Source organism: Ursus maritimus, unplaced genomic scaffold (assembly GCF_017311325.1).
Source record: "Ursus maritimus isolate PB19 unplaced genomic scaffold, ASM1731132v1 scaffold_26, whole genome shotgun sequence".
Taxonomy (NCBI): domain Eukaryota; kingdom Metazoa; phylum Chordata; class Mammalia; order Carnivora; family Ursidae; genus Ursus; species Ursus maritimus.
The window spans coordinates 15,514,203-15,540,715 of NW_024425119.1; the positions used below are offsets into that span (position 1 = coordinate 15,514,203).

General features: G+C 39.4%; 1 protein-coding gene across 3 annotated transcripts; it reads left to right on the plus strand.

Annotated features, from left to right (window-relative positions):
* Nucleotides 1-4,711: 4,711 nt before the first annotated feature.
* MGST1 (microsomal glutathione S-transferase 1) lies at nt 4,712-26,513 on the plus strand. 3 transcript variants are annotated; one of them, XM_008707056.2, is made up of 5 exons: nt 4,804-4,869; nt 4,998-5,062; nt 10,812-10,959; nt 13,558-13,652; nt 25,928-26,513. In XM_008707056.2, exons 3-5 carry the CDS (start codon nt 10,834-10,836, stop codon nt 26,172-26,174), a joined length of 468 nt encoding a protein of 155 aa, XP_008705278.1. In that variant the 5' UTR covers nt 4,804-4,869; nt 4,998-5,062; nt 10,812-10,833; the 3' UTR covers nt 26,175-26,513. The 3 variants fall into 3 exon arrangements, with proteins under 3 accessions (XP_008705276.1, XP_008705278.1, XP_008705277.1); XM_008707054.2 differs by lacking the exon at nt 4,998-5,062 and having other exon boundaries at nt 4,712-4,869; XM_008707055.2 differs by lacking the exons at nt 4,804-4,869; nt 4,998-5,062 and adding an exon at nt 7,886-8,034.

The window sequence follows — 26,513 nt, forward strand, 5'->3', positions numbered from 1 at the left end:
TGGAATGGAATCTCATGGAATACCATGAGAGAGTGTAGTGGTCTCTGCTGGAAAAGTCAACATTAATCCTACAAATGGAGAATTACGTCTCCATGTTGCCTGAAACATTTGCCAGAGAATCTTGGCAAGATTCGGTGTTGCTCTTCGACAGTGAAAGGGATGATGTCCTTCTAATGCTTGGCAGACAATTGTACTTAAGAATATCCCTCTTCCGGGAAAAGCAAATAATATCTACTGTTTCTGTGGAAGAGGCAGAAACAGAAACTAAGACTTCACGGTCTTCTCTGAAATATATCTACATTTTCCTTCAGTACTTTCTACCCAATATTAAGATGGAATTGGTAGAGGTGACCGTGTAATTATCTTAGGCTTAGCTCATTACCCCTTCTGTGGAGTTTATAAAATTTTAAAAAATGCCTTTGTTATTGAGGTACGATTTGTACATAGTAAAGTACACAGATTTTAAGTGTATAGTTCACTGAGTTTTGATAAATGCGTACTCTCACATAACTGATATCCTGACCATTTCTATTACTCCAGAAAGTTTTCTTATGCTCCTTTTCAGCCAATTGGCACCCCATCCCACCACAACCGTCCACTTTTCTCATTTCTGTGATCATAGATTAGTTTCATTTGTTTTTGGACTTTATATAAATGAAACGTGTCTTGTTTCTTTTACTTGACATAGTATCGAAATTCAGCCATGTTACTATGCGTTAGTACTTTCTTACTATTTTTTGAGACCTAGTTAGTATTTCTATATAAATGTTACCACAGTTTGTTTTCTCTGCTTCTGCTGATGGATATTTAGGTTTTCTCAGCCTGGGCAATGACAAATGAAGCTGCAAAAAAATTCTTAAACAATTCTCTTTGGGTCTATATGTCCTCATTTCTCTTGAGTGATACCTCAGGGTGGAATTGCTAGACGATAGCCTCGATCTATCCTTATCTTTTGCAGAAACTACAAGCCAGTTTTCCTAGTGTGGGTGTTCCATTTTATACTCTCACAATCAATGTATGAAAATCCCACTTGCTTCACACCCTCATCAATATTTGATTTTGTCTGTCTTTTTAATTCTTGCCGTTCTAATGTTTGGGAAGAAGTATCTCATTGTGGTTTTGATTTGCATATCTCTGAATACTAATGACATTGAGCCGGTTTACATCAGCTTCTTAGTCACATAACTTCTTTTGTGAAGTATCTATTCAAGTCTTTTGCATATTTTTTCTATTTTTAATTGTATATTTTTGTCTCTTAATTAGTGTTATAGGTGTTCTTTGTAAATTTTGCATACAAGTTCTTTGTCAGATAAATGTATTGAGAATATTTCCCTTCAGTCTGTGCTTGCCTACTCATTTTCTTAATGATATTTTTTGACTAGAAGATTTCAGTTTTGATGAAGTCCACTTAATTAATTTTTTTTTCTCTTATAGATAATGCTTTTTGTGCCTTGTCTAAGAAATCTTTGCCTACCCCAAAGGTGTTTTCCTGTTTTCTTCCAGAAATTTGAGTGCTAGTCTTTAGGTCTATGATCCATGCTGGATTAATTTTCATGTATGCTGTGTACAAGTACATTTTTTTCCCATATGGCTATCCAGTTGTTCCAGCTCCATTTGTTGAAAACTTTCCTTTATCCACTGAATTGCTTTGGTGCCTTGTTGGACATCAATTGACCAACTAAGTCTGATTCTATTTCTGGACTCTATTCTGTTCTTTTGATCTGCTTGTCTATCCTATAGCTTTACCATATTCTCTTGACTTGTTTCATGAGTTTTATTATTTTTTAGTCCTGTTCCTCTCCCTGTGGCTCCTTTTACGTCCTGTAGGTATTAGGCTCAGAGCTTATTTTAGAGGTTGGTAAAACTTCCAAACTGCTCTGGATCTCAGAGCGCATATATATAAAATAGGAAAAAATAAGAACTCTGTTATAGGATGGTTGGGAGAGATAAATAATCTAGTATCTTTTTAAAAAGCATATTATAATTCTAAAATAAAATTTGTATGCTCAGGGGAGCCTGGGTGGCTCAGTCGGTTCAGTGTCTGCCTTCGGCTCAGGTCTTGATCCCAGGGTCCTGGGATTGGGTCTGGCATCTGGCTCGCTGCTCAGTGGGGAGCCTGCTGCTCCCTCTCCCACTCCCCCTGCTTGTGCTCATGCTCTCTCTCTCTGTCAAATAAATAAAAACTTTAAAAACATTTGTATGCTTAGAATATTGCTTATTTTTATTTCACTTCTTGGTTCCCTTAATCTTAAAAGTTCTCATGCATGTTGACGCAAATCTTCAAGAAGGATATGCACCCTTAGTTTCAGGTTACAGGGGCACTTTTTCTGTGGATTTAGAAAAAAACAAAGATCTAAGATAATTACAAGAAATAATGGGCACCTGATCCCCTCCCACTTACAGTAAGCCTTGTCTTGTGGTAATGGCAATCCTTTCTGATATTTCTCCTTTTTGGGCTTTTTAAAAGGCAAGAATTGCTAGGCTGCAAATGCTTTATTCTTCTAGACCTTTCTGATCTGATCCCCCTTTTCTTTGTTGGGACAGCTACTCTGCTGAATGACCTTTGCTCTTCCACCCCAAATCACTGACCTTTTAAACTGTTTTAATATTTACTAGGGAATTACTTGTCCTAAAGCTTGGGTCAAGCTTTTCTGAAAGATTTTATTATAGACTTAAAATGATGGTGAGGAGAAGGGTTCAAAGTCTGAAACCCTCCCTTTACCCAAAATAAAAGCAGCTGGATAAAAACTCTTTCTCTCTGTACTCATCTAAGAGCTTATAACAAAGATAAATAGAAAGGGTAAATTCTTTACTGCCCGAGTTCCTACCCCAATCAGCATTCTCATTTCTCAATTGAAATATTTTCTTCCTCAAGTTTGGTGGCCTTTGTACTGTTTTTGGCCTTTGTGTTTACTAGATTATAAACTCCTCAAACAAAATTACTCAATGTTATTTATCTTAGTTTCAGATTTTAGCATGAGGCCAAGTGCCTTGTATTCACTTCATAAATGTCTTTTGAATTAATTTATTACTGTTAAGTGCTGATGTTGTACTGAAGACAGTGTCACATATATAACAGACAGGCAATAATTGTTCACGGTTTATTGCTAGCAGGAACTCAGGATTTATTCACTGATTAGTTAAGTTTGAATACATCTTATAGTTAGAGAATCAGATAAGTCAGGTGCCCCCTTCTTTTCAAAAACATGTTAGAACTGCTCAACTGGAATTCTGTAGATCAAATTATTTAATAATAGCTTTCTGTACCTTTTTGTGTAATGTTATGGTTTGGGCTGTGTCACCGCATAACAAAGAATAGACTCATCTCAAAGTCTGTCCTAACCGGGATAGTGCTACGGGCGGGTTCCAGAGTACCTTACTGAGATAAGTAAATAAATACAATTTTCAAAAGATATAGACCTGAAAATGAAGCACCACTATCTTCTGATGCTAGATTTCCCAATACTCTACTGATAGGCTTATACAGAAATTGTTCTCAGGTTTGTGGTTAATTTCTGCTTCCCAGAGCAAACTGGTAAGTCTTACTTCCTTTTTTGGTAGAACACCGACTCATCTATCAAATCCTAGACAGCTAGTCCTGAGGGCCCCCCTTAAAACCTGAAGGAGGTAAAATTAGGACAAAAAAAAGAAAGAAAAAAAGGAAGTATACCACGCAGCAGGTGGTAAATGTGTAAGAAGTATTACCAGGGGAGAAATAACATAGATTGAAAACATAAATCCTTAAACAGTTTTAGATAAAACCATGGAAGCTAGATCCATAAATATTTTTGTGGGGACTAGGAAGCTTAGAAATATCCCTAATCTAGATATTGATGTTAGAATAACCACGCCCTCCTAAAACACTCCCCTGAAGGTCCCTGTAAAAACCATACTGAGCTGATTGTGTAATGAACTGATCCAATATAATCTCCTCCAATTCCATTTTGGACTCTGAACATGAGGGGACAGAGTGAGGAAGCAAGCTGTTTGGGATTACAGGTTTAGAAGACTATAGGTGATCTTTCCTAAACGTTACATTGTGTCCGTGCCAGCCTTTGCCATGCCCCTGGTGCAGGGAAAGTGAAGTTCAAGGGAAGGTAATTTTATGAATGATTTCTTTTTTTAAAATTATCAAGGGAAGGTAATTTTATGAATGATTTCTTTTTTTAAAATAAATTAATTTTTTAAAAGTTCCATGATTTATTACTTGCTTATAACACCCAGTGCACCATGCAATACATGCCCTCCTTAATACCCATCACCAGCCTATCTCACCACCCCCCCCCCAAGCCCTCAGTTTGTTTCCCAGAGTCCATAGTCTCTCATGGTTCCTTCCCCCTTCAGTTTACCCCCCTTTCTTCTTCCCTTTCTTCTCCTACCGATCTTCCTAATCAGGTTTCCCCCCGTAGAGATTTAAGTCTTCTATAAAGCTTTCAAAATTCAACATTAAAACCTTTTTAAAAAATTTGTTTCCAGCTCAATAAAAGTTAACCGCCTTTTCCTTGCTCTCCCACTCGCGTGCTAGAAAAGTCGGAGGAAACAGAGGTCGGATACTAACCGCGAACATCCCCGCCCCACTGAATAGGGGAAACGGGAAGAAAGGCTTCCACGAGGCGCCGCAGGGGGTCAAAGAAGGGAACCAGTGGGCGGTGATTACTCTTGCACAGAAAAATCAGGCCACTTAGGGGAGGTGCTTGGCGAGGCTGGGAGCCCGGCTTGAAGCACCGGGGAGCGAATTAACTGGAAATTAGCTAGAGTGGGCGTGGCGCCTGCGTCCCGCCTTCCCCGGCGGTCACAGTCACCTCAGTGCCCACGCGAGCCGCCAGCTGGGACAGGTTCGCTGCTGCAGCACGACTACTCGCACTCACAGTACGTGCCCGGGAAGGGACGCGGAAGGAGAGGGTGCGCAGAGGGCGGTGGGCGGCAAGGGGCACAGTGGGTGCAGGGGGTGGGCTGGAGAGGTCTTTGCCGGCGTCAAACTTCTTTGCTCCCTGTAGCTGCCATGCGCTGGCTTTTCAGTCCGTCGCCTCTGAAAGGGAGTTGAGTTCCCGCACCCTTGTAGGTAAGTTTTCCCTGTCAAACTTCCCCGTCAAACTCCAGCAAAGAAATTTAAGAGAGAAATCCTTTTATGTGCACGTGGTGAGTTACTCACTTTTTATTCCCAAGCCAAGCCAGCGTCCGCTTTGAATGGGCCCCCTGGAATTCTGGGGTCCCAGGGAAGTTAAATCACAACCTGTCAGTGGCGGAGTGGAATTCACCCTGACCCCAGTCTAGCTCCAGAGTCTCTGGGCGCTCAAGGCTCTGTGTGCAAATCGTAGTAATATGTGAAGCCGCTACAGTTCGGACAACTTCTGTTCAACCTCGGGCGTGGAATCCTGCAGGGGCTCTGGACAAACTGGCCTTTGCACCCACTGAAGTTCAAGAAGGGCTCGCTCCTCGTGGTTCACTTTGCTCGGCAAGAGGAACCTCAGCAAGTTTAAAAATATTAGTAATAATAGAACAACAATAACAAAGTGCAGGAGAACAGAGATTAAACTTTGTGATATTATAGCCAGCCCCGCAGTGTGAAGGAGGAAGCCATGGGAAACTCTTATTTAGGGGGTGAAGCCTCAGATATTACTGCTATGGCTGAACTGGGGCAGTGGAGAGAAGGTGCTTGCAAATCTCCCATCCCCTTGCTTCCTTCCAAATACTCTCACAGCCTCTTAGTATTCTGGGCACCCTTTTGTTTTCTCCTTTGCCCTCTGTCTGCTTTCTCTCCAAGAGAGTGCCAAGTGCGTTATGATCAAGCATTGTTGTATGGTCACATGGAAAATTCCCCAGATCTCCAGCTTACAGCCTTATGGCCATTTACGACCAGAGTTCTGCAGGGCCTTCCCTTGCAGTGAATACCAAGCTACCCATCCCCCCCCCGGGGGGGGGGGCTTACTATACTGGGAGTTAAGATAGTAATAGGGCTTGCTGTCCTTTGCTGTTCCCCAAATCAGAGGACTATGTGGGGACTTTGGTCATTTTCTTAAATGGCAAATCAGCCCGAATTTGAATATTGCTCTTGGTGGCAGATAAATACAATTTTTCTAAGGGTTTGTTTTAGAGTGGAGTTTATTAATCACTCAGGCTGGGAAAGGGGATCAGCACAGCCTTGCCTTACATTCTTCCAGAGCCCCCAGCATTTTCTCCCCAGCACCGGGGCTCTGAAGCATAGGAGGCCAAGTCTACAGTCACCATCCCCGTTCAAAAAAGCTAGAACTGGGAAACAGCAACAAGGCCATTGAATTATCTTTTTTTTTTTTTTTAAATCTTGTGGTAGTGTTAACTTTTGTGTTAGAAGGTATGAAATTGCAGAGTCATGGCTCGAGCAGATTTTTTGTATGTTTCACAATATGGATGTTGCAAGGCCACCGTAAGTAAGAAGAGAACTTTGCCCTTTTTGGCCCAGAGCCTGTAAAGAGAAGAGGAATATTGCCTGGTTGAGAGATAAAGACTCAACTGTAATAGATACAGCTGGTGTAGGTGCTGAGGGGTTGGGCGAGGAGGGCAAGATAGGAATAAGCAGGTGGATAAAGGCCCCCAGAAAACCCGAGTGGTCTAGAATTCTTGGCCTTGATAGTGGATAGCCCATGAGTTAAATGCTTGAGAAAACTGGGTTCCAGTCTTGTTCCCTCCGCTGTGAATTTGGGTCACATTACTCACTCTACCTCTTCAGGCTTCAGTTTTCCTTGTATGTTAACGGCAGAGACAAATACTGCTTGTTCTGACTGCCTTAGAGTTTTCTAGATCAAGTGAGATAATGGGCAAGCTTTTTGAAAACCCTCAGGGCCTAGAATAGTGCTGAAGTAGGAACTTATTTACCAAATACTTATATAACATTTACTAGTTCCCAGTGCTTTTCTAAGCTCTTTAGACTTTGCTCATTTGATACTCACAAGAATCCTGTGAGATAGGAAGTATTTTTAACCTCATTATACAGGTAAGGTAAGTAGGTCCCAGAGAAGTTAAACCACAACCAGTAAGTGACAGAGCCGAATTTTCCAGGACTCTAGTCTAGCTCCAGAGTCTCTGTGTGCTCCACACTGCTCTTTGTCCCTTTGAAGGTGGTCACATCCACCTTAGGGGACTGAGCCCAGCTCTCTGGTGAAAGAGATGGAGGTATTCTCTGCTATGCCAACCAGTGCCGGACAATGAAGGGAACGATACACTGGACAAATATAATTTATCACTGTAACATTTTATTCTAATTCATAACCAAGTTTCATGTTTTGTCTTTTCTTAGATTATTCATACCTCATTTCTAGAATACTCAAAACACTTAACATTTTACCCTCTTAATTATTAATACTACTACACTGCTCTCCTCCCTCCTGGCGACCTTCTCTAATAAAAAGTGTTTAGTAATTTTGTGGGTTTTTTTTTCCTTAAAGATTTTATCTACTTCTTTGCGAGAGAGAGAGAAAGAGAGAGAGAGAGAGAGCACGAGTGGGGGAAAGGGGCCGAGAGAGAGAGGGAGAAGCGGGGCTCCATCCCAGGACCCCGAGATCATGAACTGAGCTGAAGGCAGACGCTTATTAACCAACCCAGGAGCCCCAATAATTTTGTATTGACTGCAGTGCCCAGCCATGATGTAGGCTCAAGGGAACTTCCTGACAAATCAGCTTTGAAAAAAAGTCTAGGCCAGCACCATCTTATTCCATCCTGTAAATCACTTCTGTTTCTTTCTTTTTTCTTTTTTTTTTTTAAATTGACTTATAATGTATAATTTGTCTCAGGGGTAGAGGTCTGTGATTCATCAGTCTTACACAATACACAGTGCTCACCCCCACATACCCTTCCCAAATCACTTCTGTTGTTTCTCTCGCCTTCGCTACTCCTCACCTGGCCCTCGGGTATCCTGGGAGTGGAAGATACCGGTCTCTGAGAAGTGGTTCATAGACCTGTAGGATGTGAAGCAGAGGCTCAGCATTGGCCCATCTCCCCAAACCACAGACTCAAGAAGTTAAGCCACATTCTTGGTGTTGGAAAAACTCTTGGTGCGAGGTGCGCTTTCAATGTGTTGTTCACACTGAAAGAAAAAAAATGTCGCATTGTCCTTTTCCTCTAACTGCTGACATCTTTGTGTTCTTTTCCCACCAGCAGCTCTGGAAGGCTTCCACTTTTTCTCTCCTTTTCCAAAACCAGTTTCACCAAAAGAAAACCGTTCTCTGCGCTTCTATTCCATGGCTAAATGCATTTCATTCTATAAACATCTGTAGCAACCTACGGAAATTGTTTAGTTGTAAAATTATTCTTAAATAACAACAGTTCCGACTTGATAAACTTTTCTTAATTTTTTTTTTTTTTTATTAACACTCCTGCTGTGTTTCCTCGGATCTCTGTCCAGAGGCGTAGGACTTAAGGATCCCTTGTTAAGCTAATTGCTTTACATGAGCTTTGAAGGATAGCACAGTTTATTCATGACTTCTTCCCCAACCCCACCCCTGCTCCCAGAGCAAGAGCAGAGACCTCGAATGGTACTAAAAGTATTACCTTGCGCTGGGAGCTTGTATCACATTCTGTGCTTTCAAGACTACTGACTTGGGAGGTGGATTAATGTATCATATGCCTTTGGTTTTGTTTTTTAAACTGAAACATACAGTTTCTGTTTGCTTCAGTCTGAAGTACATATTCAGGCTACCTTTCAAAACAGGGGTTACTGGGACACCTGGGTGGCTGAGTTGGTTAAGCGTCTGCCTTCTGCTCAGGTCATGATCCTGGGATCCCGGGATCGAGTCCCGCGTCTGGAATCCCTGCTCAGTGGGGAGTCTGCTTCTCCCTCTGCCTCTCACCCCTGCTCATGCTCTCTCTCAAATAAATAAATAAAATCTTTAAAAACAAAACAAAAAAACAAAATAGGGGTTACTTCGGAAGCTTCGGTTTCTTTATCTGAAAAATGAGAGTAATAGAACCTACCTTGTAGCACCATTGGGAGAAAAAACAAGAGAACAGACGTGCACGGTGGCAGCCACAGAGCAGGCATTCAGCCAATGTTAGCTGAGTCAGTATTAAGCAGTTCGCAGTCTCTTGAAGGAGACGGAGTGTAGTGAGTGTACAAGACACCAAGTCAGAGATGTGGGTTTGTGTCCTACCTTGGCTGCTTAACATCTCTGAGTCACGTTTTCTTCATCTGTAAAATGCATGTAGTTACGAGGACTCTGCTAGCATAGTTACAAAGCTTATGTGACGCATATAAAGTATACGGCATAGATGCTGGTTGTAAAATGAAGCATATATGTATATGTGTGTTGGTTATATCGCATTCACAGCAATACGTAGACAGCTATACGACCAGTCGCAGAGTCTAGAAAGAGATCTAGATTTGTAGGTTATTGGTAGATTGATAGATAGTCTGATAAGGTTGCATATAGAGGTTGAGTTTCAAAGGCAGGAATGGACATTATGTCCAAGAGACCATACTACATGCTAAGCGGATTAAATAGTGTTTAAGCTTGGGTGTGAGAAAAGATGTGTGTTGATGTGGAGGAGAGAGACGCAGCAGACAGCAGAGCTGATAACAGAACAAGAGGATGTTAAAAAGAATGGCTATCAGGTAGGGTAGGGAATTTAAATTTTAAGCTTTACCCTAGATGACTACCCACTTTGACTTGAGTATCACCAGTATGCCCTAGCTTCCCTTCTGGGTACATTCCCAGTTATACTTCCAGCTCCAGACAGAAAGTTAGGTTCAGTGGAAGGTGAAGTAACGTGAAGAATTGCATAAAGCTAATTTTCCTTCCCACACCATAAATGCCACTTCCTTACTTTGCCTTTGCCGGGCCCTTTGTTTCCATTATCCTGCTTCTCCTGGCTCCCTCGTGTTGTTGGTATTAATGATGACTATAATCATGGTGATAATGATGATCTTAAGGATATAATCAACTTTATCGAGGTTTTCTTCGTGGGCCAGGTGCTGTGCTAAGTATGTTCCACATGTTATCTCAATTAAATCCTGGCAACAAACCGGTCAGTTAGGAACTATTACTATTCCCAACTTAGAAATGAAGAAATTTAGTTTCAGAGAGGCCAAATCTCTCAACCAAAGTTAGTAACCAGATGGTGGGACTGGAATTCATATCTGGTAGCCGGGGATCTTAAATACTATTGAAATGACAAAAAGCTGTAAGCTGGGTTTCGAAAGCAGGACATATATTACAGCTTAGACGTTTCTTTATTTTATTTTTTTTAAGACTTTATGTATTTGAGAGAGAGAGAGTACAAGCAGAGGGGAGGGACAGAAAAAGGAGAGAGAGAAGCAGATTTCACACTGAGTGCAGAGTCCAACTCGAGGCTCGATGTCAGGACCCTGAGACCATGACCTGAGCTGAAATCAAGAGTCAAACGCTTAACTGACTGCGTCAGTTGGGCGCCCAGAACTTGGGCATTTCTAATCAAACATTGATGGTGCTACTGTGTACATAATTTACTGTTTCTAAAGAGATCAGTCCATGAACTCTGGCCTTTTGTGTCCAACTTGTGGTTCATCCTGATCCAAAACCTGGGTTTTAGTCTCTCTTTATAGCATTTTGCCCATTTATTTTTGCTTCTCATACCTTTACATTTTCATTTCACTCCGTCCTTGTTTGATATCTTCAAGCATAATGTTATAGAACTAGAAAAAAGCACAGTATATTGTTTATTTTGAAATGTTAGGAAAGATTACTTCTCCTGCAGCAGCCCAAGATATTTTTCAGAACAATACGGTGAATGCTGTAATATAAGCACAAGTTATTCGAGGTATTTATGTCTGTCTTTCCTGTCTTGTCTAAAATCTTTTTAAGATTCCAGAGCAAAATTGAAAAAATGGTTGACCTCACTGAACTAATGGAAAATGAAGTATTCATGGCCTTTGCTTCCTATGCAACGATTATTCTTTCCAAAATGATGCTTATGAGCACTGCGACCGCATTCTATAGATTGACAAGAAAGGTAAGACATTTGGAGGCAATATTTTCCTGTAAGGGTTGGCATTTTGGAAAACAGTTTTCTTTTTCTTTTTTTTTAAAGATTTTATTTATTTATTCGACAGAGATAGAGATAGCCAGCGAGAGAGGGAACACAAGCAAGGGGAGTGGGAGAGGAAGAAGCAGGCTCATAGCGGAGGAGCCTGATGTGGGGCTCGATCCCAGAACGCCGGGATCACGCCCAGAGCCGAAGGCAGACAACCGCTGTGCCACCCAGGTGCCCCTGGAAAACAGTTTTCTTAATTTACTTTTTAAAGAAAATTTATGGCAAAGCCCAGCGGCACATTGTTTAATGTCGCAAATGAATTATGTCGTCATTTGGTACAAATGCATCTGATATGTTTATGGAATAGGCACTTTCTCCTGGAAGCTAGGAAGTGGTTTTTTCATTGTGGCTTTTACCTTTTATCATGCTGCTTTTATATGAGATTCTTGGAGTATCGAAGTTTTCAGGAAAACTCTATGATTTTGAAGTTAATTTTGTCAACTAGAGTTTAGAAAATAGTCATTTTCCAGGCGGTGAGCTGGTGTTTTTAGTTCTATTACAAGTCAAGGATATGCCTGTGGGAACAGAATTAAGTCCTTATTATCAGTAGAGCCTTTTATGACTGGGGCAAGGCATATGAATTTATGTAGTTCTGACTTCTGAAGTGGATGTTATTTCTGCCCAGTATCATAAGAACTATTTTTTTTTTCTTAAACTGGAGACTTGGGGAAGGTGGTAGAAAGATTTTGAAAAGTATATCTTATACTCAGGCAGGGTTTATAACACAGTAAGGGGGTGGAGCAAAGCTACATTGACAAAGTTAAGCTATGGTCATTGGTGTGCACCCTGTCCCTAGTCAGCGACTTCTTCCTGGAAACCACCTATTTCTCTCTCTTATTTATTTATTTATTTGAGAGAGAGAGAGAGAGAGCAGGGGAAGAGGGACAGAGAGAATCTTAAGCAGGCTCCAAGCCCAGTGAAGAGCCTGACATGGGGCTCGATTTCTTGAGATCAGGACCTGAGCCAAAAATCAAGAGCCGGATGCTTAACCAACTGGCCACCCAGGCGCCCCCCCCAACCTATTTCTCTTTTAGTGCCTGTCCCAAGTTTTTGTCTTTCAGAGACTTGCTTTTATCTAGAGATGGCAGTCATCCTTAAGGTATTTCCCTGTTACTATCTTGAGGTATAATTCCTTCCCAAGGATATTTGCATTTTAATGGGAGCACCTACAGACATATTTAAGTCTCTAAGGGGTCCAGATGTCAGAGCAGCAGGCTGTAAAGTGACTGCCTACCCCTGGGTCCACAATGTCCTCTAGAAACAGAGTAGTTCTAGGCATAGCAGAAATGTACCCCATCTTATAAGAAAAGGAGAAAAGAACTCAAATTTTGGAGTGCCAGTGATATGTGCCAAGAGCCATGTGATACCCTTTGTAGGTGCGAAATCTTGGAATTGTTTTACATAATGGTTAGTATTATCATGTGAAATGAGCATTAGTCCCCCCATTTTATAGATGAGGAACTGAAAGTCAGAGAGGTTAAGTAGCTTACCCAAGGTTATACACCAATGAAGAATGAAGCTGAGATTCGAATTCAGATTGCCTCAAACTCAAATGGCATGGACTTTCCATTGTAATACATCTATTTACTTACTTGAAACATATCTAGCATGTGCCAGGCATTTATTTAGAAACAAGACAGACAGAGCTGACCTCAAGAGCTGATACTGTATCACCTCCCTTCCCATTAGTTCTCCTCAACATCTCTATCTGAAATAAATGCTTATATCGTATTAAGAAAAATAATATAATACTTATGGATTTCTAAGCTTAAATTAGGCTAATTTTGTAGTTCATATTTTTCTTTATTATAAATTATTAAACAGGGGAACATACTGAAATATTTTTTAAATGCATTTTTCAAGTTTCAAGGGATGGGGAAATCATATCAAACAGCATAATAATTTGCAGGAAGGAATAAATGAACATATGCCCTAGAATACGTACTTGGTATTTTGAGGAATGCCATTCAACTTCTTATATTTCACTATATTATTCAACCCAAAGTGTTCGTTAATTTAGCCAAAGAAAAAAGATGCACATATCCTAACAAAGTACAAAATACATTTCCTGCCCCTCACTCTTATGCTTCTTGCCTGTTCTCTAACATTTGTGGTTGGTAAATTAAAGAATTTCATATGAGCCAACCAGTTGAAAATGTTAATACTTTTGAGGGAAGTTTCATCAACATCACTATGAAAAGATGCCAGTTCACCATAATAATAGTGTGATGGCTTGGAATTATGCCCTCTTCCATTTTTGCTTCCTTTTCATTATTTTTATACATTAGTTTTTATTTAAGTTCTTATTTATGCTTTTCTTTAAAAAATGCTTTGCACTGTTAAGAAAAACTTAAAGTATAGACCCCTCCCCGTGTTTGAGCTCCAAATTTTCTTTTCGTAAGGGCCAACCTGGATGCCTGTATTTCTTCTGTTAAAATGCAAATAACGTATCAGATAGAAGACCCCCATGTTATTTGGCATTTGAAATACATTTTTTTCCCTTGGTATTTGGAATAGGTTTTTGTCAACCCAGAAGACTGTGCCAACTTTGGCAAGGGAGAAAATGCCAAGAAGTATCTTCGGACAGATGACAGAGTGGAACGTGTTCGGAGGTAAACCCACTGTCTCCTGTTTACTTGATAAACAATTTTGGTCAAGGAGTTCAGGGAGGATGTTGGGGATCATTAAAAGGGAGAAAAGTCAGTCATTTTAACTGGTCCATGTAATAATGATAGAAAACCAGGGATCTAGAAGTCTCCAACTCTCACTGCAGTTGCACACGTTGCCTATTTCCTACTTTGTTGGGGTTAATGACTTTGTTCTGTGTAGGGATTTTTCAAAAAGATTTACAGGTAGGAGGTAAAATGAGGATGGTGGATTTTTGCAGTTTTGTCATCTTTCTCCAGAGGTGAGACTGTCAGCTTGTGCGAACGGTTGAAGATACTTTTGCATAAGACTCAAAATATGAACGTGGGAAATCTTGCCCTCCTTTCTCTCTCTCCTTCATAGGTATTATGTTTAATGTACTGAGAATTCAATGAACAATGAAAAGCAATAAGCCAAGATACCATCCACACAGCTTCCTAATAATATAATTAATACACTTCTTTAAAAAAGCATGAATTCTAGTTCTAATCCTTGCCATAAAGTCATGTTAATTACAAACTTTCTTTTCACCTTTACTGAACTGTAATTGACAAAATTGTAAGACATTTAAAGTGCACAGCATCATGATTTGATACACATATTTGTTGTGAAAGGTTTATCCCCATTGAGCTCATTAACACATCCATAACCTCCATAATTATTACCCCCTTTGTTTTTTATAAGGACATTTAAGTTCTAATTTCTTAGCAAATTTCAGTTTTACAGTACAGTGTTATTAACTATTGTCACCATCTTACACTTTAGATCCTCAGACCTTCTTCATCTTGTAACTGAAATTTTGTACCCTTTTACCAACCTCTCCTTATATCCCCTGGCAGCCCCTGGCAACCACCTTTCTACTGTTTCTGTGAGTTTAACTTTTTTTCCCCTGTCTTTTAGACTCCACATATAAGTGATACCATACATTTGTCTTTTCTGTCTGCTTTATTTCACCTAGCCTAGTGCCCTTCAGGTTTGTCCATGTTGTTGCACATAACTTTTTTAAGGGTGGATAATGTTCCATTGCACATATCTACCATTTTCTTTATCCATTCATCTGTTGATGGACATTTAGGTTGTTTCTAGATCTTGGCTATTGTGAATAATGCTGCAGTGAACATGAGAGTGCAGATATCTCTTTGGAATAATGGTTTTTCTTCTCTTTCTTTCTTTTCTTTCCTTCCTTCTCCCTCCCTCCCTTTCTTTTCTTTTCTTTTCTTTTCTTTTCTTTTCTTTTCTTTTCTTTTCTTTCTTTTTCTTTTCTTTCTTTTCTTTTCTTTTCTTTTCTTTTCCTTTCTTTTCTTTTCTCTTCTTTTCTTTTATATACATCCAGAAATGGAATTGCTGGATCCTCTGGTAGTTCTATTTTTAATTTTTTGAGGAACCTCCAAACTGCTTTCCATAGTGGCTGTATGAGTTTACATTCTCACCAACAGGGTTCCCTTTTTTCCAATCTTTGCCAGCCAGCATTTATGATCTCTTGTCCTTTGACAATAGCCATTCTAAGAGAGGGGAGGCTGCCAATCAAAACCATTGATTTTTGGCTGATTTTTGAATCAAAATCAGTGGTTTTAGATGTCTTCTTTGGACAAAAGTGACTACTTGGGTCCTTGCTTATTTATTAATTGGGTTATTATTATTATTGTTGCTATGGAACTGTATAAGTTCCTTGTATATTTTGGGTATTAACCACCTATCAGATTTGTAGCTTGCAAATATTTCCTCCATTGATTGTTTTTCCATTTTGATGATTGTTTCCTTTGCTGAGCAGAAGCTTTTTGGTTTGATATAGACCCATGTGTTTATTTTTGCTTTTGTTGTCTTTGATTTTGGTGTCAAGTCCAAAAAAATAATTGCCAAAGCCAATGTCAGGGAGCTTACCTCTATGTTTTCTTCAAGGAATTTTATGGTTTCAGGTCTGTAATCTATTTTGAGTTAATTTTTGTGTATAGTATAAAATGGGGTTTGGTCTCATTCTTTTGCATGTGGAAATCCAGTTTTCCCAACACAGTTTGTTGAAGAGACTAGCCCTTCTTATTGTATATTTTTGGCTCTTTTGTAAAAAATTAATTTACTATAAATGCATGAGTTTATTTCTGGGGTTTTTAAAAAAGATTTTATTTATTTATTTGACAGAGAGAGACAGCGAGAGAGGGAACAAGCAGGGGGAACATAAGCAGGGGGGAGTGGGAGAGGGAGAAGCAGACTCCCAGTGAAGGAGCCTGATGTGAGCCTCGATCCCAGGACTCTGGGATCACACCCTGAGCCAAAGGCAGACGCTTAACGACTGAGCCACCCAGGCGCCCCTATTTCTGGGTTTTCTATTCTGTTCCATTGATCTGTGTCTCTGCTTTTATGCCAGTGTCATACTGCCTTGATTATTATAGTTTTGTAATATAGTTAGAAATCAGGACGTATGATACCTCCAGCCTTATTCTTCTTTCTCGGAATTCCTTTGGATTATTCAAGGTCTTTTGTGGTTTCATACAAACTTTAAGGTTGTTTTTTCTATTTCTCTAAAAAAATACCATTGGGGTTTTGAGAGGGAGTGCACTGAATCTGTAGCTCACTATGGTAAGTATGGACATTTTAACAATATTAACTCTTCCAGTCTGTGAACACAGAATATCTTTCCATTGATTTGTGTCTTCCTCAATTTTTTTCACCAGTGTCTTATCGTTTTCAGTTATAGATCCTCCATCTCCTTGGTTAAATTTACTCTTAAGTATTTTATTCTTTTTGATGCTATTGTAAATTGAATTCTTTTCTTAATTTCTCTTTTTGATAGTTCATTGTTAGTGTATAAAAATGCAACTGATTTTTGTGGACTGATTTCATAGCCTACAACTGCACTGAGTTCATTTATTAGTTCTAACAGTTTTTTAGTGGAATTAGGATTTCTGATGTAATAGGTCATCTGCAAACAGAGACAGTTTTACTTCCTTCTTTCCAATTTGGATGACTTTTATTTCTTGTTCTTGATTAATTGTTCTGGCTAGGACTTCCAAACTATGCTAAACAAAAGTGGTGAGAGTGGGCATCCTTATCTTATTCCTGACCTTAGAGGAAAAACTTTCAGCTTCTCATGATGCGTGATGTAAGTTGTTAGCTGTGAAACTGTCATATATGGCCGTCACTGCATTTTCTTTATATCCAATTTGTTGAGAGCTTTTGTCATGAAGGAATGTTGAATTTTGTCAAATGCTTTTTCGATATCTATTGAGATGATTTATACTACTTTTGTCCTTTTTGTTAATGTGGTATTGATTTACAGATGTTCAACCATCTTTACATCTTTGGATTAAATCTCATTTGATAATAGTGTATGATTCTTTAAGTCCTTTTAATTAAACTGTTGAATTTGTTTTGCTAATATTTTGTTAAGGATTTTCATATCTGTGTCCATCAGGATATTGACCTGTAATTTTCTTTTCTTGTAGTGTTCTTATCTAGTATCAAGGTAGTGCTGGCCTTGTAAAATGAGTTTAGCAGTGTTCTATTCTCTACTTTTTTGGAAGAGTTTGAGAAGAATTGGCATTAATTCTTCTTTAAATGATTAGTAGAATTCACCTGTGAAGCTATTTGGCCCTGGATTTCTTCATGGGGAGGTTTTGATTACTGATTCAGTCTCATCACTAGTAATTGGTCTGCTCAGATTTTCTGTTTCTTCATGATTCAGTCTTGATAGGTTGTATGTTTCTAGGAATTTGTCCATTTCTTCCAGGTTGTCCAATTTATTGGTAATTGTTCATACTAGTCTCCTTTGTATTTCTGTGGGATCAGTTGGAATGTCTCCACTTTCAATTCTGATTTTATTTATTTGAATCCTTCCTTGTTCTTTTCTCGGTAAGTCTGAGGATTTACCTTATTTTATCTTTTCAAAAATACAGTTCTTTTCGTTGGCCTTTTCTGTTGTCTCTTTAGGTTATATTTCATTTATTTGCTCTGTAATATTTGTTATTTCCCTAACTCTCAGTTTAATTTGTTTTCCTTTTTCTAGTTTCTTGAGGCTTAAAGTTAAGCTGTTTGATATCTTTCTCTTTCTTAATGTAGGTATCTATCACTATAAACTTCCCTCCTAGAACTGCTTTCACTATATCCCATGAGTTTTGGTATTTTCTATCTTCATTTGCCTCAAGAGTTTTTTTATTTCTCTTGGTTTCTTCTTTAACCCATTCGTTTGGTAGCATGTTGTTTAATCTCCATATATTTGAATTTTCCAGTTTTCTTCTTGTAATTGATTTCTAGTTTCATACTATTATGGTTGAAACAGATGCTTGATATAATTTTAAACTTCTTAAATTTATTAAGGCTTGTTTTTTGGCCTAACATATGATCATCCTGGAGAATATTCCATGTGTATTTGAAAAGAATATGTATTGTTGCTATTGGATGGAGTGTTTTTAAATGTCTTTTGGGTTCACCTGAGCTAATGTGTAGTTTAAGTCCAATGTTTTCCTATTGATTTTTTGTCTGGATGATCTATCTATTGTTGAAAGTGGAATATTAAAGTCCCCAATAATACTCTTATTATTGTATTGTTACTTCTCCCTTAAGATCTGTTAATATTTGCTGTATTTAAGTGCTCCTATGTTAGATGCATAAGTATTTACTAATGTTGTATCATCTGGATGAATTGACCTCCTTCACCATTATATAATGGCTTTCCTCATCTCTTGGTACAGTCTTGAGCTTGGAATCTCTTTTGTCTGATGTTAAGTATGGCTTTCCTCCTTTCTTTTGTGTTCCATTTCCATGGACTTTTTCTATCCCTTCATTTTCAGCCCATGTGTCCTTAAAGCTGAAGTGATTCTCTTGTAGGCAGATATAGTTGGGTCTTGTTTTTTAATCCATTCCGTCATTCTTTGTCTTTTGTTATAGTTATCTTTGCTACTTTTGTCTTCTAGTCTTTATACGAGAGTTATGTGATTTACCCACCATCATTACATTAGTGTATTTTGAATTTAATTATACTTGCTTTTACTGGTGCGTTTTATACTTTCATGTGCTTTGTTCTTACTAATTAGTGTCCTTCCGTTTCAGCTTAAAGAACATCCTTAAACATTTCTAGCTGCTGTAGTGGTGATGAACACTTTCAGCTTTTGTTTGGAGAATTCTTTATCTCTCCTTCAATTCTGAAGGACAACTTTGTCAGGTGGAGGAGGATTCCTGGTGGCAGTTTAAATTTTTTTTATTATTTATTTATTTATTTATTTATTTTTAAGACCTTAGAATATATCATCCCACTCCCTTCTGCCTTGTAGTTTCTGGAAAAAAAAAATATGCTGATAATCTTATGGGGTTCCCTTGTATGAAACAAGCTACTTTTCTCTTGCTGCTTTTAAGATTCTCTCCTGTCTTTAACTTTTGGTAATTTAATTATAACGTGTCTCAGTGTGGGTCTCTGTGGATTCATTTTTTGGTACTTGTGAGGTTCCTACATCTGGACATCTGTTTCTTTCTTTGGGGTAGGAAAGTTTTTAGCCATTAGTTTTTTGGTTAAGCTTTCTGCCCTCTTTTCACTCTCTTCTACTTCTGGGACCTCCATAATATGTACATTCATCTTTTTCGTGGTATTCCATAAATTCCATAAACTATATTTACTCTTTTTCTTTCTTTCTTTTTTCTTTTTGTGCCTCCAGTTAGATGAATTCCACTGCCCTGTCTTCAAGTTTGCTGATCCTTTCTTTTGCTTGATGTAGCCTGTGTTGAACCCCTCTATGGGATTTTTAAATTCAGTTATCATATTCTTCTGCTCTGTGATTTCTTTTTGGGACTTTTTAATATTTACTATTGCATTGAAATTCTCACTTTGTTCATGCATTTCTCTCCTGACCTTGGTGAGCATCTTTTGACCATTATTTCGAACTCTCTATTGGGAAAATCTACTTTTTTCTATTTCATTAAGATCCTTTTCTGTAAATTTATCTTGTTCTTTGGTTTGAAACATATTCCCCTGCTTTTTCATTTTCCTTGGCTCTGTGTTGGTTTCTGTGCATTAGATAAAGCAACCACTTCTCCAAGTTTTGACAGTGTGGTCTCATGTAGGAGATGAAACTTGTCGATCATCCTGGACTGAGCCCCTGGTTGACTCTCAGACCTTTGTGATTGTCCAAGCTGCCTTCTTTGTTTTTACTGGCCTCCAGTAGTTCTGGGTGTGCCGAGACTTGTCACATATTCCAAAGGGAGGAACACAGTTGGGATCTAGAGGTAGGCTGAGTGGAAGCTGGGTGCTCAGGTAGCAGCTGGGAAAGTATGTAGTTCAGCCCCTGCTAGGGAGATCCTGGGATTTGGGTATTTTTGTCTGCTCCCTCTGTGCTGGGCCTAGATATAGCCATGGGGAGGGATAGCTGCAGTGACTGCTTGAGCTTGTTGAGAATGATTCTTTGTTTGCTGTATTTTTATGAGACTCATGAGTGGTAGTGCTAATAACTATCAGGGCCAGGTAATCCAGGGACCACCCCTAGGGCTGCAGCCATAAAATCTGGAGTGCATACAGGTGTATGAGCTTCTTCCAGAGAGATTCTTGTGACTGGGATTGAGCTAGAGGGAGAAGGTGGGGGAGATGTCTGCTGGCTTCCCTGGTTTCTAGGAAGGATCAAAGCCCAACCTTAGATGCATGCATGCTAACACTTAGGCAGTAGATTTCACAGTATGCAGTTGGATCCCTTTCAGGGAAAGGCTGGGAGATGGACAATTTTGCCCGCTCCCTTTGTGCTGACACACAGCAAGTCTCCTGCGTCCCTTAACAACTTCTCTTCTGTTTGCTGTGAGTCTTCTGGGTCTTGGGGATGCAATCCTCATTGATTTTCAGAGCTAGATATTTTGGGGCCCCATCCTTGGGTGAGAGACATAAATGTTTGGGCACTAAATGTAGGGTCCAAATCCAGTGCTCCTCAGAAAGAAGCTCAGAGTTGGGAGTTCCCTCTGAACTGTGTGGCACTATGCTGGGGTTAGGGTTTATGGCAAGATTGTGTCTCAACCTTTCCTACCCATTTCACCATGGGTATTTGTTCAACATGTAGGGGTCATTTAGCTGGTTTCTGGATTTCTTCCAGAAGTAATTACTTTGTGTGTAGCCGTACATTTGATGTGGCTGAGGGAGGAAGGGCGTTCAGGAGCCTCCTATGTCACCATCTTGGATAACCCTCTTCCCCCACAGAATTTTTTATATTGAGATTCTATTACCAATCTATTAGTTACCTTTTTATAACATCTGAAACATCTTCTCATTGAGTATTTTCTAACGCTCATCCAAACATGGTACAATTTTAGGCACATTTCAAGGAATAAGTAAAATTGTATAAAATTAAAGAAACAGGGACATGTTTTCATAGCCATGCTTAAACATTCAGATATTTAGTTTTGTGGTGAATAGTTAAGATAGGAAACCTCATGAGTATATTTGATGCACTGTTTCAGTTTGGCGAGTATGAAGAGTGAACTGGATACTGAAATAAAAGAATTTTACTTCCGTAATTCAGGAACCAGCTGGAGTTTCTACACATCTTTAGGATCTAGATCATATTTGTGTTATCACTTTTTTTTGATTCCCTGTGAAAGTCTGAAGCGCCTTCCAAGGTTCCTGCAGATTCCCTCTGGTTTTTGATCTCAAGATTCACTTTCAGTCTGGGTTCCTACACGTGTGCATGTTTCCATAGTCTACATTGTGTTAGGCTGATGTAAACTTGGCTCTTTCCTCAACTCTCCACAAATCAACTTAAAAAATGTGGATAAAATAGACTTGACGAAACCGAGGGGCAGAGTTTACATGATGACAACACAAACATTTCAAGTTGTATGTTAGGCAGCTCTGACAGGGTCCTTCAGCATCCTCTCCCTGGGGAAGTTGCACTGTATCTTCTTCCCCTCAAATAATGCCCACCATCACACCATTTTGCAGGCTCTTCTTTGGCTCCATATACACTTCTGCTCTTCCAGTACCAAAAAGATGCAAAAAATTTAACCCCAAGTTATTTAGGAAGCAAAACTATTTTCCTCCTAAGAGGAAGTTTGTGCTAGGTAGTTTGAATAAAACGTTGGCTTATGCTTCACTTAGTGATATACTTGTTAAATGAGCGGTCCTATTGAGTAAATCAGCCAGTCTTAAAAACGGACTATGCCAAGAATGTGGATCTCAAGTAGTTCCAGGACAAAGAATCAGTGTGAAAATTTCAAACAGTATCAGCAAATTATAAGTGTTATGATGAAAAAGAATAAACAGTAGAAAAGGTGAGTACAGCTTTGTGGCGTTATCAAAACCACCAGAGACATTAAGCAGTTTAAAACGTTGTCTTTACCTTTTCGTACATCCCTTCTAGAGCAGGTAATCTCATACATGATGCTATTCATGACCCTATACTCATAACATTGCCCAGGACTTGAAAGTGATAATAATTAGATGCTCAGTAGCATTAGTAAGTTTGAAAGGAAGATCCAAGTGTCATGTGTGAAAGCTTAACAAAAGATATCTTGAGATTTTAGATTCTTCGCCAGTCTCCCCTCCCACCCTAACCCCCCCATGCCCATAGGACTGTAGTTCTAGAAGAGAAAGCCATTATTGAAGCTAATCTAGTCAGGTTGTGAACAATTGACCTTAGTTCTGAAAGGAATCAGTGTCCTTGAAGAGGTGCAGCGACTGTGTGCACAGCGCCCCCTGGTGATCGGACACTGGCTTTTCAGTGTGACAACAGAAAGTCTCCAAGAAAGTCAAGGTGTCCAGTTTCCAGTAATATTTTTTTGAGACCTTACCGACACCATCAAAAAGTTTCTCGTAACAATTCACTTTTGGAGATACTTTTCAGATAAAGAGTTTCCATAATCTCCCCATTTCATTTTTAACCTGGGTTGTTTTTTCATTACTTCCACATATAAAGCTATTTCTATCAGTATTTCCCAACGTCAAGGACTACAAATGAAGTGAAAAGTATGCTTTCAGGTATGCAATATTGAGAAAATTAATACATACACATATGGGACAAATAATTAAGAGCATAAAGTAATATGTGTGGAAATGTGAAATAAGTGACCTAAAGTAAGTGACTTGTGTTCTGGGCAGACAGAAATCAGTGATGGTTAGAAAACATTTTACATATGTATTTCTTTAATACTATCTCGCCATGTTCTAGAAAGAATATGAGATCATATATACATTCGGTACCACAAGATGAAAAGAAAGTTGCAAGGTAATCAGGGCAGCTGGAGAAATAAAGAGAACCATTCAAAAGGAAAAGAAGGAAGGCTTGGCTTTGGTATATAGGGAAAGGAGAGACCTTTAGAATATACTACCTTCAAAGGCAGAGAATACCTTTTCACTGAATGTTAAATGGAATGTAGGGGACACTCACCGGGGATTCTGTCAAGGGACTGAGCCTTGGGCTAGGGGTTGAGCTAGATGGCTTCCCTTCTGGCCCCCGTGCATGAATAAAGCATTCACTGAGAGATTAGTGTGTGTGCATTACGGTCACTTTTTCCTATTATTAGGATACTATAAAAGAGCTTTAAGACTGGATTCCTGCCCTTGAGGGGTTTTTAACTTTTCCCCTGAAAATAAGACCAACATAAATGTAGTAATTAGAGAATGATATCAAGCAACCTCTTACTAGATGTTAAGTTGTGGGGGACAAAGTATAAATTCCTAAAATATTTAGGAATATTGCATGAAGGAAGAGCTTGAAGGATATTAGGATTTGGGAAGAGGAAGAGAAGAGAGATCATGTCAATTTGGAACAATTTCTTTCTGGAACTATGGACACTGCTATATGCTGAGTGTGAAGAGCTTTGGCTGAGATAAGGGAGTCTGGAAAAGTCTGGCGTGAAGCTTCTTTTGTTCTTGGCCACCCCCGGACAATTCTCAAAGATGCGTAGCAACTCTGGTCCAGGTCAGGGGGATGACACTGAAATCCAGGTGGTTCTGATCTGAGGCAGGGAGGTGTGACTGGAGCATCACGAACACAGAGAAGAGTTGGTGGGAAGGTCAGCCACAGAGCAGGCCTATACCAAGGGGCATCTGTCCAAAGGAGAAAGGAGAATGGGAACAGGAATCATCACGGGGCTGGGGGGGGAGGGGATAGACCCAGATAGAGAGTGGTCATGAAGACTGAAATCCCCCTGCTCAGAGATTTTGGGAGCAGTCTAGAAAGGACATGAAGATGAAAGAAGCTGCCCCTGGAAGATGAGCTCTGTTGTTTGAGCAGAGAAAAGGTTCCAGCAGACAGGTGATACTGAAGTAAAGCAGGTGCTCACTGGGAGAGCAGGGAAAGCGTATGCCCCGCCAGGGTCTCAAAAGATGGCATGAATTAGCATTGAGTATGTCCTGAATTAGCATCGAGGATGAGGGTCTGTTGAAAACAGGCCTTCCTAGGACGATGAGCAGTGTTATCTGTAAGATCATTTGGAGGGCTGAAGACAGGGAAAGAGAACTGAAGAAGAGAAATAAGATAGAGAGAGGGAGGCCAGAAAAAAATGAGGGGCTACTGAGGTCAAAAGAAGCCTTCCTCAGACGTTCCTTCCCTCTACCCCCAGTTGAAACCCATTGCCTCTTATTGTCCTTGACTTTCTTCTCTGTTTCAAAAGTGCCTTCTATTTGCCAATTGCTTAAGTAGGCTTAGAAGTAGACATTGTTTTCCAGGGGGTCTCCCTTTTAAAGCTTCTTCACCAACATTAAGATGTCTGCCCTTTAGGAAGTTGTGAGGGAGAAAACCAACATGGCCAAGATTGGAAGAGAAGTTGTATCTGTGATCTGGCAGGAGAATTCAAAGGACCAAAACAAATAGCCTTGGTGTAATTGGTGAAATGGACCCTTCCTTAGTAGGAAATAGTATTCCTGTCCCTTCTTGCCCACCTTGCTCTCAGTAGCCTGTTCCATGAAGGAGGGGGGACAGGAACACTCACACCTGTCTTTTGCTTTTACTTAGGAACGGGTCATTCTTTATTTAAATCTTTCAAAACCATTACTTATCTAGGTTACTGTCACCCTCTTTAAACTTGTATGTTTTTTTTTAAAGATTTTATTTATTTATGTGACAGAGAGACAGCCAGCGAGAGAGGGAACACAGCAGGGGAGTGGGAGAGGAAGAAGCAGGCTCCCAGCACAGGAGCCTGATGTGGGGCTCGATCCCAGAACGCCGGGATCACGCCCTGAGCCGAAGGCAGACGCCTGACGGCTGCACCACCCAGGCGCCCCGAAACTTGTATGTTCTGATCATCCTTGCCAGGCAACCTGTGGAAAACAGGAGAGAGGAAAGGAGGGGGAGATGATGGTGATCGTTGAGCAGGAAATATGTAATAATTTTTTGGTAGAAGAAAAGAGAGTGACATAAAAGATTTTTTTTTTCATTTTGAAATACCTATTGATAGCTGATAAGCTTTCTCAAAAATCTCAATTTCTAGTCTAGATTTCTAGAGCAATTTTAATTCTGGCGACTTAAACAGGGACATTAGATTTTAAAATTAAGCACTTCAAAAAAAAAATCAAGTCAATAATAAATGTGCCTTCTGTTCACAATCCTAGCCAGAGAAACCCAAGGTGCCATGAATTGGAGGAACTCTTCTTCTAGCTATGGTATAAAGATAACATTTAGGAAACCTATCTTTCTATCGTCTGTCATTTTTGTGTATTCTTTGTACTTTGCTCCCTCGCTTAGCTAATTCTGTCTGTAATTTGAGGATAGATTGGCTAAAATTTTACCCATATTTGAAAGGCTACTATGTATTCTGTAATTTGGAACTTGAGAGCATAAGATTCTTGGTGTTGCATTGATAAATTAATTGTTGGCAACCTAGTAGTTTGGGTGAATGAGCAAGGGATTGTCTGCATAACCATTCTGTAGACTGGCAGAAGTGAGAGGGGAGTCTTACGAAAGATTATAACCAAAAGGATTGTCCTTTTTTGCAAAGAATCTTGAATTGCCACTGTATGAACCTCAGAAGAAAAAGTATTTCATATCTACAAAACTGAAGTGAGTTTTATGATACAGATGCAGTTTTTGATATTCTTGAAAGTGCAAAGTATCTTCTTTGCTGTATGTTTGAGATACACTAAAAACAGAAACAAAATAAGAAGACATTTTAAATAAAAGCCAAATGGTTAAAGAAACAAGGCAGTTTGAAAAAAAAAAAAAAAGCTAATATGCATTTTTAAGATCCACTAACATTATATTTAGTTTTAGAAGAAAGGGAAAAATGAGTCGATTTCTACAGATTTTGAAATTAGTGATTTGCTACTCATCTTTTCCCACAGAGCTCACCTGAATGACCTTGAAAATATTGTGCCATTTCTTGGTATTGGCCTTCTGTATTCCTTGAGCGGTCCAGATCTCTCTACGGCCATCCTGCACTTCAGACTCTTTGTTGGGGCGCGGATCTACCACACGATCGCATATTTGATACCCCTTCCCCAGCCAAATCGTGCTTTGGCTTTCTTTGTTGGGTACGGAGTTACTTTTTCAATGGCTTACAGGTTGCTGAAAAGCAGATTGTACTTATAAGGAGAATCATGCAACTCATCCAATTATTTTCTAAGAATTCTGCACTTCCAATTTATAATGAATGCTTTTTTTAGATTCTAAGTGGGAGGGGAGCAGAGAAATTAAGACGGGGCAAACAGTCTGAATATGAACGTCACCAATATCCTGTATTCTTGTGTTATATTTGTACTCAAAATTTCACATAATTCTGAAGTCTTCTGACTTCTTCTTTACGTGCCTTGTTGTAAATTCTGATTCTAATTTGTAACATTCATTCAACATTTAATATTTGAAATCTACACAAAGGGTATATTGCAATGTTGTTGAATTGGAAATATGAAATAAAGGATTTAAAGAAGA